Raw genomic sequence first — 13,452 nt, 5'->3', positions numbered from 1 at the left:
ACAAGCAAACTCTGAAATAATTAATCATCAAATCCTTTTCCACTCTCATGACTTCCTGCTGAAATCCTCTGATGGATGAATGCAACAGTTACATCAGACCAGGATAGGTTTTGGGCCTCACTCCTTTTGTAGCTCCACGTCTGCACTGTGGAAGGTTAAGTATCCACACTGTTCATATCTTTGCATCCAGACTCATCTTGCTCGACTTGCTGCCATCTGTGGATGGGTCCCACCATATTCCATAGCTTTCTGTGTAAAACTGCAGCTGAGTGAATCAGACAGGTCTGTTTATCTCCACAAGAGGTAAGAATTACTCTGAACAACTTCTGTCACAGAGGCAGGGCAGATCTTCCTTCAGTACTCTGCACTTACTTAGGAACCCACACAGGAGGCGGATTTTAAAAGCAGCTTGGCATTGACTGCCCCTTCCATCTGTTCCCAGCTGGCTGAGGTCTTGGGAAAACCCTGGCACAAGTAAATCCAAGACATGTATCCTGTGAGCTGTCAGATCCTAAGGCACAGTGGTCCCTAGCCTCCCCAGGCTGGGGTGAAGCCTCGTGCACTTTCAGTGTCTCAGCTGATAGATGGACATTTTTGCTGTGGCAGTGTGGCATGTGATCACTGCCAGGAAAAGTGACATCCTGTGTTTGACAAGGAAGGACAGTCTTCAGCTGGGTTTTGCAGGAAAAGCAAACTTGAAGCACTCCTCTTCCTGCCTGTATGTGATGGAGTGATCCTGGACATGAGACAACCCACATAAAGGGACTTGCATGTGGAAGGATATTTCCTTCCTAGATGCTGCCATCCTGCCAGATGCCCAGGGTAGTACACCCTACTCTCCATAATTTGAAAGAAAGGGATGGGATAACAAGAAGCAAAATCCTTTCACCATGAGGATGGGGCCTGCACTGATTCATGAGCTCAGCATTTGCCAGGATGATTCCTCTGCTCAGCCAGGGCATCCTGCCGAGGCTTTTATCCCTCTTCACACAGCGCACCATATGGATGGGCTGCTCCTGCAGGGATGTGTTTGTGCATTCCTGCCTCTCCCTAGCCATCCCCTCCGTGCAGGATGTGCAGGCAGGGACACAGACAAACAGCCCTGCACGCAGGGAGCTGCAGCAGCTGCTGCTCAGGCTTGACCCACCTGCTGCTAGACAAGCCGACAGGCTGGAGAGCAGAGCTCTTGATTCCTGTTAGTCATTTCTTTTGGCATAAACAGCCAGGCCAATTAAATCACAGATGAGGAAACACTTCCTATATGTATGCAAAAGAATGAGAGGGAGAGAGAAAATAAGCAGACTTCATGGTTTTGTTTGTGTACAGTGGAATAATTTTATATTAAAAAACTTGAACAGGTTGTTGATGACTACTGAAAGGCACGAAGAAAGATCCTTGTTAACAATCTCTGCCCTCCCTGTTGGGCAATGAGGACTTATGTTTGTGTGCTAATGGGTTTCCACTGAGGAAAAACCCTGCTCCTGTGGAGCAGTTTGTTAAAGGGAGAAGAGACCCTGGGGATGGCCTCTTTCTTCCACCAGCAATGATCAAAGCAGCAAATATTCTGACTTGGGGCCCTGGAAAACAAAAATGAAGTGGTCCCAGAGAGCCCACGCAGGAAGTGCTGCAGCACTACTTCATCCTACTCCTTTCTCTAAGTACAACCACAGGAGATTCAGGGAGCAAGGCTGCATGAAGAAAACAATATCATGAGGTGGTTACAGCAGGCATTGCTGAGGTGCTGGACAAAAAGAGCACCAGAGTTAGAGAATCCTTGGAGATCCATGCCTCAAGGCAGTTTGCTTGCTTCCTGAGGTCAAGAATAGAAGCTGACTCAGGCACGATGGAGGCACATTAAAAAGATGTTCATGAAATCATGGAACTTAAGCCAACAGCTCTGTGCTACAAGACCTGCAGGGTTCCCTCATTTACTCTTTTTCTTATTGCCCTGCAGTTGTGTGTATGGGGGTCTCTCTGCTCTCCCTGTGATGCAGGCAGACAGACTGTTGGGAGAAGCTGTTCTTTGTACCCGGGCAGGTGACTCACTCTTCAACAGCCTCGTTTCTGGAGAACTGCCCTGATTTATCCCCAGCTTTCTGCCCTGTGCAGTGGAAGGATGAGCAAAGCCTTCCTGGCTGGCTCTTGGTGCTACTGGGCTCCTTGCAGCTGCACACCTGACTGTCTTCTGCACACCTACAACTCAGTTCTTCTGTGGGGGAAGAGATAAATCTCCTTGAATGACACCCACGCTGGTGCAAACCCTGCCCATTGAAACCCAGCAGCGCCTGCCTCCGAGTGCTGCAGTTGTAGGAGGGAGGGCTTTTGTTTACAAGAGATCAGGGGCTGGTATCTGCTGGCATGACAGCTCTGGGATGTGTTTCTGCTGGAGAACATGGAGTTCTTGTCTTGCAGTTGCTGAGTCACAGAAAAGGCAGAGCAGTAATTTCAGGGTGCTGACAGCTGAACACAAGGTTAGACCTTCCATTGCCATGCCAACAGCGGTGGTGACGCATGGCAATTAATTGCTCCAGGTCAGCTGGTGAAATTTTCCCATTGTGAGAAAAATGGGATCTTGTTGAGTCTTCCTGTGCTGAGTACAGAGTTGAACCCAGAGATTCCAGAACACGTGCTCCAGTTTGTGCAGCCAGTGCTGCTGGCGCTGGGAGCTGCTAATGGGTGTCTGGGTATGGTGCCTGTCTTACGGAACATTTTTTTTCCTCCTAATTCTTTCTTTCCTCATCCAAGGATGGTTTTGGAGGCTAGTCAGGAAAGATGCCAGATATTTTCTTTGCACTGCAGTGATCACACTAAGTAATGCAATTACCAGGTCTCCCCCACAGAATGAGCATCCTGGACAGGAATAATTTCCTTGGTGTCTCCCTTCTCAGCTCTGTGTTTTCCAAAGTACATCCTCAAGTCTGCAGTCAGCAGCAGAGACAAAATATCCCCTAGGTCCAGAACATCTCTTCCTAGGCGTTTATTCACTTAAACCTCTCAGCCTCAACAAGAGGAGTTGATTCCTCAGTAGGATCACATTTATGCAGAAGAAACATGTGTTGACTACTGAAAAGCAATTAAAAACAGAATGCTTAAACACCCAAATAGGAATTTATGTATCAAATTCTTGTTGATTTGTTAAGACTTCGTGTGCATATGTATATAGCATTTCAGAAAAGAGTTTATTTGAGAAATTTATTGTATCAGAAGGTGTCCTAAAATATTTTGGAAATATTTTATCATATCCTATCAATACATTTTCAAGCAGAAAAAAAAAGGAATGTTTTTTTTTTTTTTTCAATTGGAAAGAAACTTTTCATCTGCAAGGTTTAGTTAATATATATATATATATACATTAATAAACACACAGAAAAGCTCAGTATCAGCAAGAAATAGTTCAAAATTATGTATAGAAACTCCTAAAATTAATTTCCATAATTAAAAAAAGAATTCTGATAGCGTACATTTGTGTTCAACATATTTTTTTACAGCGTTTTCTACTCTTGGTCAGAAAGAAATAAAAATGTTCATCTCATCTCATTGCCTTTATCTCTGATTAATCTTCAATAGAGTTATACTTAAAAAAAATATGAAAAGATCTCCTTCTTTTCTTCTCCTCTAGAACTTTTAAAACTTTTCTTCTGCATTTTTATCTTCTGTAATGTCACAGTTGTATTTTTAATGCAATTAAATTAATTGACAAAATGCAGACTTTTTTTTTTTTATGTGGGAAGGAAACATTAATCATGTTAATCAGAAGAGAAAGATAACACTTTAAATTTTTGAAATAAAAAAACCCCAACCACCTAAGTGTCTGCAAGGAAGAGACAGTTTTGTCCAGGGTTGTTTTCTGCTGCTGCTCAGAAGGAATCCCAGAGTTTTGAGTCACCTGAAACACGGATTTCCAGACACTCAGCTGTGTTTGCTGCTGTTGTCTGGCTGGGAGCCAAAGTCAGGAGGCAGGAAAATGCTGACTCTGAGAGCAGGCAGGTGCTGCTCCTGCTAGGGAATGGCTGTGGATATGAACAGAAGGAACTGAAGCTCCTGGGATCCTACATTTTTTTCGTGGACTGGGCTTTGTGGTGCCAAGCTTGGCGCTTCCTACTTGCCCTAGGGACTTCAGACCACCAGGAGTTTCCTGAATTTGAATTTAGGGCTTCCTGCTATTTATCTGTCTCCTCTCTCTCATCATCTATCTTCAGTGTTTCCTGCTATGTCAAATGCATCCTTCTAACACCAGATCCAGATTGAGTGAGTCACTTTCTTCTTGACACACATTAGTAAAGCTCCTTGCATCTTTTCAAAACCAAAGTCTTTCTCTGCAAGGAAAAAGAGCCTTGTTCATACCCTGCAAAGTGATGTATTGCAGAGTGGCTGATACAAAAAGCTCAGTGCAAACTGATTTGCATCTTAAAGCAATACAATTAAACCAGCGAATATTCTGTGTAGACACTTTCTGTATCCTAGTGACCCTGTGGTTTAGCTAGATTTCTCTCTAATTGGTGTTAAAATAGAAATTTAGTGGAATCCACATACACTGCAGAAGCCTGAGTTTGCTGAAGCCTCCACTTTTCCTTGCAGGATTTTTCCAGGGAGAATTGTGTAAAAGACACAGATCTATCTCTAGAGGATCTTGCAAGCTCAGAAACTATGTGATTTTGAGCCACGTTTTGTAGCCAGTTTGAAAAAACATTAATTCTTCCATTTTATCAAAAAAAGATTTTAGTCTCAGACCTTTGGAGAAAGTTTCCAGCTTTTCCAAGTGTTGTGATCCAGTGGGTAAGAGATGCCCCTGCTCGAGTTAATGTGCAGATAATACCACATGACAAAGTCAATAATACAGATTTTAATTAATAGTAAATGTGAGGTAGAGAGAGAAAGAAATAGAAAAGATGAGGGGGTGAGAGAGATCAAGCAAAAGGTAATCACCAGCTGTGGATCCAGAGGCATCCTGTTGGTCCTTCTTCACCCTTCCTTGGGAGGGGGGGAGGCCCCAGAGTTGTTTTTCTGGGGATTCCACCTTTGTGCAGTGCAGGTTCTGTCTGTCCACGGAGCACAGATGCCATTCCCATCCTTTAAGGTGATGTGTGTAACAGCAGTTGCTTCCTTTCTGACATCATGCCACAGGGGGAAGTTTTGTCCTAATCAAACACACCCTTAGGCCTGGAATTAGCACCTTTCTGTGACAAATTTCTGCCACCTGTGCTTATTTTAAGTTGCCACTGTGGTGACTTGACTTATGGCAAGTTCCTTCTGTGGCCTTGACAGTGTTGGGAGACAGGGAACTGTGTTATGTCCTTACACCTGGCCACAGGGAAATTGAAGGCAGCCTGCTAATGTTAATTCAGACAGGACTCTAAGTGGGATGTGTCCCTGCTGAAGTTGTTTGCCTGGCAAGAGTGCTGCAGGATCATCAGGCTCTTAATTAGCCGGTGCTGTCTCCAGTTATAAAGCAAATTGACCAAACATTCTGGCCTAGTGAAGAGATGGTTAAAACACTCATAGCCTGTGGCTCTCCTTGCCCTTAGAATTTTTTTTTTTCTGATGAATTAACAGTGCTGGGAACCCAAGAACAACTTTTTCTCAATATTTTATTGTCAGGCATTTTTTTCTCATATCCCACTGAACACGATCCATGGAGTATGGTTATTGTTCCCTGTTAATCACCCCTCTGGTCATGAAGCTCCTTGTGCCTGCCTGCTAAAGCCAGTGGCATCACTTATGCTGTGTCTCCAGGAGAGAGGGAGAAAAGAGGATTAAGTTTTAAAACAAACAAGAATGTAATGCAAGAAAAAAAAAAAAAGGGTTTTTCCCCTCATTGTTGGACTTTGAGAAAGTAGAGGAATGGAAAAAGGAAAAAGGCTTTCCTATAAAAGAGATAATCTTCACCATTCAATCTTTGGTGATTCTTTTGAAAAGCTGAGTTCACACAAGGTAAACAGAAGGGAAGATGAATAAGTTACCTCACATTCACTGCCAGGTGCTGCAGAGTCCACAGTGCCTGATAACTTCTTACCCTTCTAGTTAACATATTGAATTCCAAAATGTTTCTCAGGAAATAGCTCGGATGGATCTCCTTCCGAGAAAAATGAAACCACGTCAGTGAGGATCACAGGAACTGCAGACTTTGCGGGCTGGTCTGGCAGGAACTCCCAGAACAGCCTTCCAGGGACAAGTCCATATGACTGGTGTGGAACTCACCACTTGTGCTGGCAAAAAAACAAACTCCCCTAAGGAAACCAGGTTCTGCCAATAACAGTTCAGAAAGTCTGTGCTGTTCTGAAAGCCCTCAACACATTAAATTGGGAGTAGATAAACAGTGTGACACAGAATACACACAGGGAAAAAAAGTAGCTGGGAAAGGTACTGTGATCAACAAATGAGTGAATCTTGCATCCAGAGTACTTAGTCTTACCTCAAAAATCATTAATATGGTAGGGAACTTTATAATTCCCAGAGATTTAGTTCAGCTCTGGAGGGACACCTGTGGGTGAGGAAATTGATGAATTAATTCATCAATTAGTTCAACTGATGAATTTAACTAATTCTCTGATCAAATCTCTTCGTGTCAGGAGGAGAAACCACCCTAGAGACAGTTTTAAAACTGCGCCTGTTGTCTTTCCCTTGTTCTTCCCCAAAATGTGGCTCAGGGTGCCCAAGGCAGAAACTCCCATCATTCTTGTCTGTTTTAAGGGTGGGAGGTGAGGATTGAGGACTGAGATCTTCTCTGGCAGCACTGAGCAGCATCCTCCACCCTTTCCTGTGCTGTGTGACTCATGCTGGATGGAAGAGACATTGTTATGAATGTAAAGCACACACTGACATCACCAATGAAGAAGAGGACCAGAGACAGATAGAGTGAATCACAGGAAAAAAAAAAAAAACAACAAAACCAAACCAACAGCAACAACCAAAAAAAAACCCAAAAAAAACCACCATAACAAACAAACAAAAAACCAACCACACAACCAAAAAAAACCCCATAGGGCAGGTTCCTTCTCATTTGTTACTCTGGACATACTGCAGGGAGGAGCTGTAGGTTTGGATCGGGACAAAGAGAATCTGCTCTCTACACCAACCTTACATAACAAGTTAGAGGTACGAAGAGATGAATGCAGCTTTCCCCAGAACCTCCCTCTAGCAGGGCCCTCAGCAGGGCCCTAACAAAGTCATCACAGGGTTCTAAAAGCCCTGCTTTTCCTTGTGAAATGGAGAGGAGGCTTTCTCCAGGCATAATTGGGTATAAGCAGTTTGTGAATAACTCCTTGCAAAACTTTGTACAACAGCAAGGACTTGTAAGTCTCTGGATTTTTATGTGTAAACTGGGCTTCCCACCTGTCATCTTTTGCAAATTTTCTTCTCTTTCATCACAAAACATCTGCTTGAGGGCTAGAAGCAAGGTGGAAAGGCAAAATCATCTTCTTTACCATAAACATCTAAATTCCTATATATGCCAGGAAAAAGAGAGCTGCCTTTGTATCTCAGGCTGAGGTCTCATTCTCTCCAGTGCAATCAAATGAACAGCTGTTGCTGTGGAGCTTGTCTAAAAACATCTCTCCGCATTCTGCTCATTCAGGTCTTTTATGCCTGCTGTTCCCAACATTTGTAGTTTTATCTCTACTCAGAGACACAATCAAATGCCACAGGCAACACCAGACAGGGGCTGAATCATGTCTTTGCCTATGCCATATCTTGAAATTCCAGCAGAATTCTTTGATACCAAAATGGTCCAATGGCTGAAACACAGATTTTATGAAAGTTGAACATGAAAAAGAAACAGACTCATGCTGGTCTTCATTTACACCCTCATCCCCCCCATTCACACTATATTCTCTTGAACCTTTCATGGATTTCCAGAGAGAAATATTGCTCCCAGTGTATCTCCTTCTACCAACTCAGCATCATTTAATTTGGTGGCAGTAGAAGTACCATTTCTCAGGCCAGTGCTTTTCACCTGCCACATCACTGTTCAGGAGCTTGGCAGGAAATTGTAAAGTCTGGAAGTCAACATGGTATTGCAGGGAAAAGAAGGAGGTGCTCACAATGCAGGAAATGCCACTTGAAAGGTTGGATGAAGAAAGGTCAGATTAAGCTACAGAGGGGCTTAAACTGTTTGGAGCTGTTTGGAAATACTTGCATTTCAGGTGACACCTGCTCCCCATTGTTTCCTCAGTAAGTTCCAGATGGAGAAGGTCTGTTTGAGACTCGCGTCCATTCCCTGGCCATCCTTGCAGCTGAAATTACAGAAACTTCTGGAAGAGCTCTTTGCCACCACAAGCTGAACTTTCCATTATACTGTGGGCATAATGGAATTTTCAAATACCTGGCAGAGCAAAGAACCATTTGTCCTTTATTTAGTTCATAATTTCTGCCTGTGGAGCTGTTTGGCTGGACTGCAGAGACCCTTTGATGCTCTCCTCAGGACTGAAAACCATCCTGCCACGTCCCAATGCCTGTGCTGAGTGTCAGCCCCGTGCTTTCCCCAGCTGACTGGCACCTCCCTGCTGGCATTGTCAAGGTCCAGAGCCAGATCCTGACTTCACCCTTTACCCATCCATGTCTTTAGCAAAGACACTGGAGTCTTTTTCTCACCATCAGTGGAAATAAGTGGTGTAAGGTGGAATTACTGCCCAAAAATTGGAGATCAGCAAAAGTACAAGTTTAGGCAAGTTAAAAAGAGGAGACAGAGTGTTTAACTAGAAGAAAGATAGAAGATACAGGAGCAGAAGTATCATCTGTACGAGCTACTTCTCATTCTGTGCCTTTTGTTTTTGCATGTCACTTGAAGAAGTGGAACTCAGAATCTGGCTAGTGGCTGCGGGGAGCCTGTGCATCCCTGGCCTTTCTGGCTCTTTGTTCCCATAAAATGAGAAGAAATCCTTTCACCATCTGACCAAAGGGGTCAGGATGATCTCTTCTCCTCCTGCATGGAGGCAATCCTGCTCTCCAGCCTCGGGGAGATGAGGCAGGGTTAATAATTGTGATCAGCATGTTTCTTGTTTGCAGATACTGAGTACCAGAAGGGATTTTGAGAGTATGATATATGAGTCACTGTGGGATGCAGCAGAATGTTTTAGCCTTGCTGCTTGGCGGTACATTATTCATCTTGTCTCGGCCTGTAAAACCTGCAGCCCAGAGACACCCTGAATCTGGTCTGCAGAAGCTCAACTGGAACCTCCAGGGAAGTTCCTTGAAAGTGTTTCTTAAAAAGACATTCATTATTTTAGTTAAAAAAAAGGAAGATAATCCTTCCAGATCTCCTCACCCCTTCTTCCCCCACCCCTCTTCACTTTTCTGGCTTACTTTCAAAGCCTCTAAAGAGAAGATTGATTGGTGGCTGGTATTTGCAAAAATCCCCATTTTCAGCCTTGTAACACCCAACCCTCATCACAGTCTGTGCCCCTGCTCCTACCCAAAAGCTGCATTAAATTGTTATATCCATCATCTGGCTGCCAGCCACAGCCTTGCCAGGGAAGGGAAGAAGTGGACAGAAGTACTATAAAACTCCACAGATAAGTCAGTTTTGTTCAGAAAGAACACTAACTTTTGCAGCAACTTTCAAGTGCATTAGAAAAGGTTGAGACACCTGGTGTAGCTTGATGAGCCTGTAGTGAATTAAACTCTTGTTGGTAGAGCATTTGGGTCTTCATTTTTGCACCAGTCTTGGCTACACTGTTCTCTGAAACAGAGGTAGCTGAAAAAGCTATGGAAAAGCTGGGTATGATTTGGCTGTCTGATCTACACAAGACATTTCTTGACCTCATGGATTTTGCCAAAGCACAGATATCTCTCGTGGAAAACTCAGCAGGATGTAATTTCTTTGTGTCAGGTATGAAATGGGACAGTTAGATTCATCCCAAAACCAAGGGACTTTCTCAAAGTGATTAAAACCACCAAAGAGCTGATCCCTTAAAAAAAAAAATCAAGAAAAACTGTTCACTATTTGCTAGACAATAAACTATTACTTTTGGCCTTAGTTACATTTTGTTTGGTAAGTATTTTCAGATCCTTTTAGCTTAAACCTGCAGAAATGTTGTCATTTTCATATAATGATGTTGAGTAGTAATGTGAGGGTTTTGCTAATTAGGAAATAGCATCAAAGAATTTTCTTATTACTAAGCAAATTCCTGCAGATTACTCTTTCACAGACAAAAGCTTGATTCTGTGTGGTTGGTTTCTCCATCTCAATGTAAATCTTTTTTACCAGAATGAAGGAAAATTATAAGATTGTCCTTCCCATATGCCCTTACCAATGCAGTCTGCAGTTAAAAATCCATATAGGAGGGATTTAATTCTCCTAAATTACAAAATATGCATTCAGTTAAGAGGAAAAAAATGCACTCAGATCATGTAATTTGTTGGAAAATAGAACTTCTGTGAAGGCACGGGTGTGTTCCCCAAGCAAATTCACTTTTTATCTTAATGTCTGGGGCTGCATAATTCAAAAATTTCATGGCAGCACATGACTAATACAAGATACCTGGTTTTGTCTGGGTGAGCATTTTAACAAGAAACTGGGTTTTCACCATAGACCCAATCCTTTCACAAAGGTCAGGGCTGTCCTTAAAGAGTTCATCAAGGGAAAAAACCCTGTTCTTTTTCAGCAGGGTTGTTGCTACACTGAAGATCCTATCAGGAAAAAGGCTACTAGTATTTGAAAAATCAGCCTTCTGAATCCTTTTGGGTCTCCCAACTCATTATTTTTGGTAAATCCAACCTCTTCTGTTGAAGCAATCAAGATATACTGTCAAGTTTTCAGACTATTTGACATTTTGACTAATGGTTTCTTTTCCCTTTGACTTCCCATCTATTTTTAGGTGAAGAAATGCTGGTTTAAAACTTTACAAAGTTTCATTTAAAAGAGGTCAACCCAAATATTGCAGATTTTTCCGTTACATAAAGTGACATTTCAGAAATGCCAATTTGAAAATGTTCTATAATTTTTAAACTTTCCCTTCATTTTGCGGGGTCGAACCTCGGTTTATCCAAAAGTTCTGTAATGTTCATTGCTGGGCACTTACCTCAGTCCAACTTCAGTAAACAAGAACCTTCCAGACCCAGACTGGTTCTGTGGTGGGCAGCAGGTGCGTGAGGAAAGCCTCTGAGGGGAGCTGAAGGACCAGCTCTTTCTAAAGCTTTCTCTGCTTTCCTTGCCAACACTTTCCAGAGCCCCTAACATGATCCCAAAAGGCCCTGGCAATTTTTTAAAAAGAAATCTTCTTTTGAGTCTTTGGTGATTCCAGACAAGAAGATCATGAAATCTTTGGTTACCCTGCAGAGAGGCTTTGCAGAGTGAGTAGGATGCCTTCCCCACCTAAACCAAAGGACATGACAGCAGGTGTGTAAACCTGTGTTATTTCTGTCTTGCTGCTTTGAAACAGCTCCCTCCAGCCTGCAGCCTCGCCTGTATTGTTTGATATTGTTTCTGCCTGCAATATTCATAAAGCATTATGCTTAAAAAATTAGGTTGATGAATGAGGAGAGACAGTTCTCCTAATAAAGTCATTGACAGAAGGGCCAAAGAGTTTTTGGGGTTTTTAGAATGTGTGGAAGCTTGTCATTTGGTTGCTACAAAAGCAAAAACATAAAATAAAATAAAAAAAAAAAACCAAGCAAACAAACAAAACGGAAAAAAAAAAAAGTAGCAAAGACAAAAATAGAACAGTAGATGGCTCTGAACAAGAAAGTGTCCCAGCACATCGATCATTTGTGGAGACATACAATTAAAGCATTGAGGTACCGTCACTCATTGTAATGAGGGAACAAAGGCTGTCTCAGAACTTAAGGAGCTCATTTGCTTGCACAAGACCTGTCTTGTAGCTGACAGGTCTCTTACTGCCTGCCAGGTGTCCCTGCTTGATACCACACCACAAATGACACCCTCCTTTGAGATGCTGCTGGTTCCATCACCTCTCAACCGTGCAAACGACCTCATTTGATTAAAAAATGTCTGATTGCCCTCCAGTTTAACCTGTCACATCCCAGGATCCTGTTTCAGCCAAGAAATTAGAGTCATACCTTTATTTCACCAGGTAAAACAAATAAACCTGTGGCATTGTTGTTGTTGTATCTCTTGCAGACAAACAAAGCAGTAGCCAAGGGGGATTTCCACCACGCAAGCTCCAGCTCCCGGCGAGCTCTCTTCCTGGCTGTCCTGTCCATCACAATCGGAACTGGCATCTACGTCGGGGTAGCTGTGGCTCTTATTGCCTACCTGTCAAAAAACAACCATCTATGAGCCTCAGGAAAGGGGGAAGAACCAGCCAACCCGGCTCCTGCACTGCAGGAGTCCCCAGCACATCAGACTGCGTGGTTTTCCAAAAACAGACAAACACTTTCTGGGGGCAGGTACAGGATGAGATGGGCTTGTGCATTGTTGTAGGGTGGGAGGCTGGAGGGGCTGGGGGAAGTTCCACCATTTGTGATGCACAAGTCTTGCTTATCTTCATCAACCCCTGTACAAAAAAGGGAAAGAAAGAGCAAAAGAGAGACAAAGAATGAAAAGAAGAAAAAATAAAAGGAAGGAAGATGGGGGAAGTGTGGAGAAGGGTGTTTTGCCTTTGCCTTCTTTTCAATATGGTGTTTACAAGCATCTGGCAAACTGAGCTGTTCTCTTATTACCTTCTTGGTCACCTGAACTTTGCAGCCAGCATGAGCTTGTGCTTAATTTGCTTGTTAAGCACGGCACTGGGATCTGGGAAAGCACGGACAGCGACTGGTTCTCTGAAAGAGCAATATAAAAACAGGAGGAAGAACATGGCTTGTTTTGTCTTTTGAATGCAGGACTCGTTTGCCTAAGAGTGAATCAGACACCTCAGTGTAGAGTGGTATTGCCTACTTTTCTTGTTGGGAGTAGGTTTCCATGGAAGGAGAAAAGGAAATTAAAAACATTTTTACTTCCTTTCCTTGTTTTTGGATTAAGGTGTGCCCCACAGGCCCCCTCAGTGAAGAGCAGCTGAGGTTACAACTGCATGGCTCGGCTCTGCAGACAGAGTGCAATTTTGAAGTAACGTGAGACCCGTTGTAAAATTAATTCCTCCATCCAGTCACATCGTGATAACAGCACTTTACTGTGGCATTATTGCTCATCTGGGCTGCTCCACCTTGCCGTGGAGACCTGCACAGCAGTCAGTGCAAGAAACCTGGGGAAAAATGCAAACTGAAATACTAATAAGTTTTTAATTAAAAAAAAAAAAAATCACGGTAAAGCATGGGAATTAACCAGAGAAAGGAATGCTTCATACATTTCTGGGGTCCTGCTCATACACAGACCAGTGAATACCACTCAGATCAGAAGCTCACAGCTCAGCTGTGCATCAGGGACACGGCATAGCCATGGAGAGACAAGTCTGTTCCCCAATAAGCAGAGCAGTGGTAAATTGTAGGGGAATTGAACTTTGTCTTTCCTTCACTGACTGAAATGATACATTTATTTTCTTCTTTACTTGCTCCCCA

At 43.0% G+C, this 13,452-nt stretch overlaps 1 protein-coding gene across 1 annotated transcript in view; it reads left to right on the top strand.

The window, feature by feature from the left end:
* Window positions 1–12,351, top strand: part of SYNDIG1 (synapse differentiation inducing 1) — a 48,180-nt gene extending 35,829 nt beyond the window's left edge. The window contains exon 4 of the mRNA XM_041489399.1: window positions 12,077–12,351. Coding sequence (XP_041345333.1) covers window positions 12,077–12,235 — 159 coding nt within the window. The 3' untranslated portion in view covers window positions 12,236–12,351. The remainder of the gene's footprint in view (window positions 1–12,076) is intronic.
* Window positions 12,352–13,452: the final 1,101 nt, after the last annotated feature.

Source organism: Pyrgilauda ruficollis, unplaced genomic scaffold (assembly GCF_017590135.1).
Source record: "Pyrgilauda ruficollis isolate IOZ18807 unplaced genomic scaffold, ASM1759013v1 scaffold93, whole genome shotgun sequence".
NCBI lineage: Eukaryota > Metazoa > Chordata > Aves > Passeriformes > Passeridae > Pyrgilauda > Pyrgilauda ruficollis.
The sequence above is the reverse complement of the archived record's forward strand: the minus strand, read 5'-3'. Positions and strand labels throughout refer to the sequence as shown.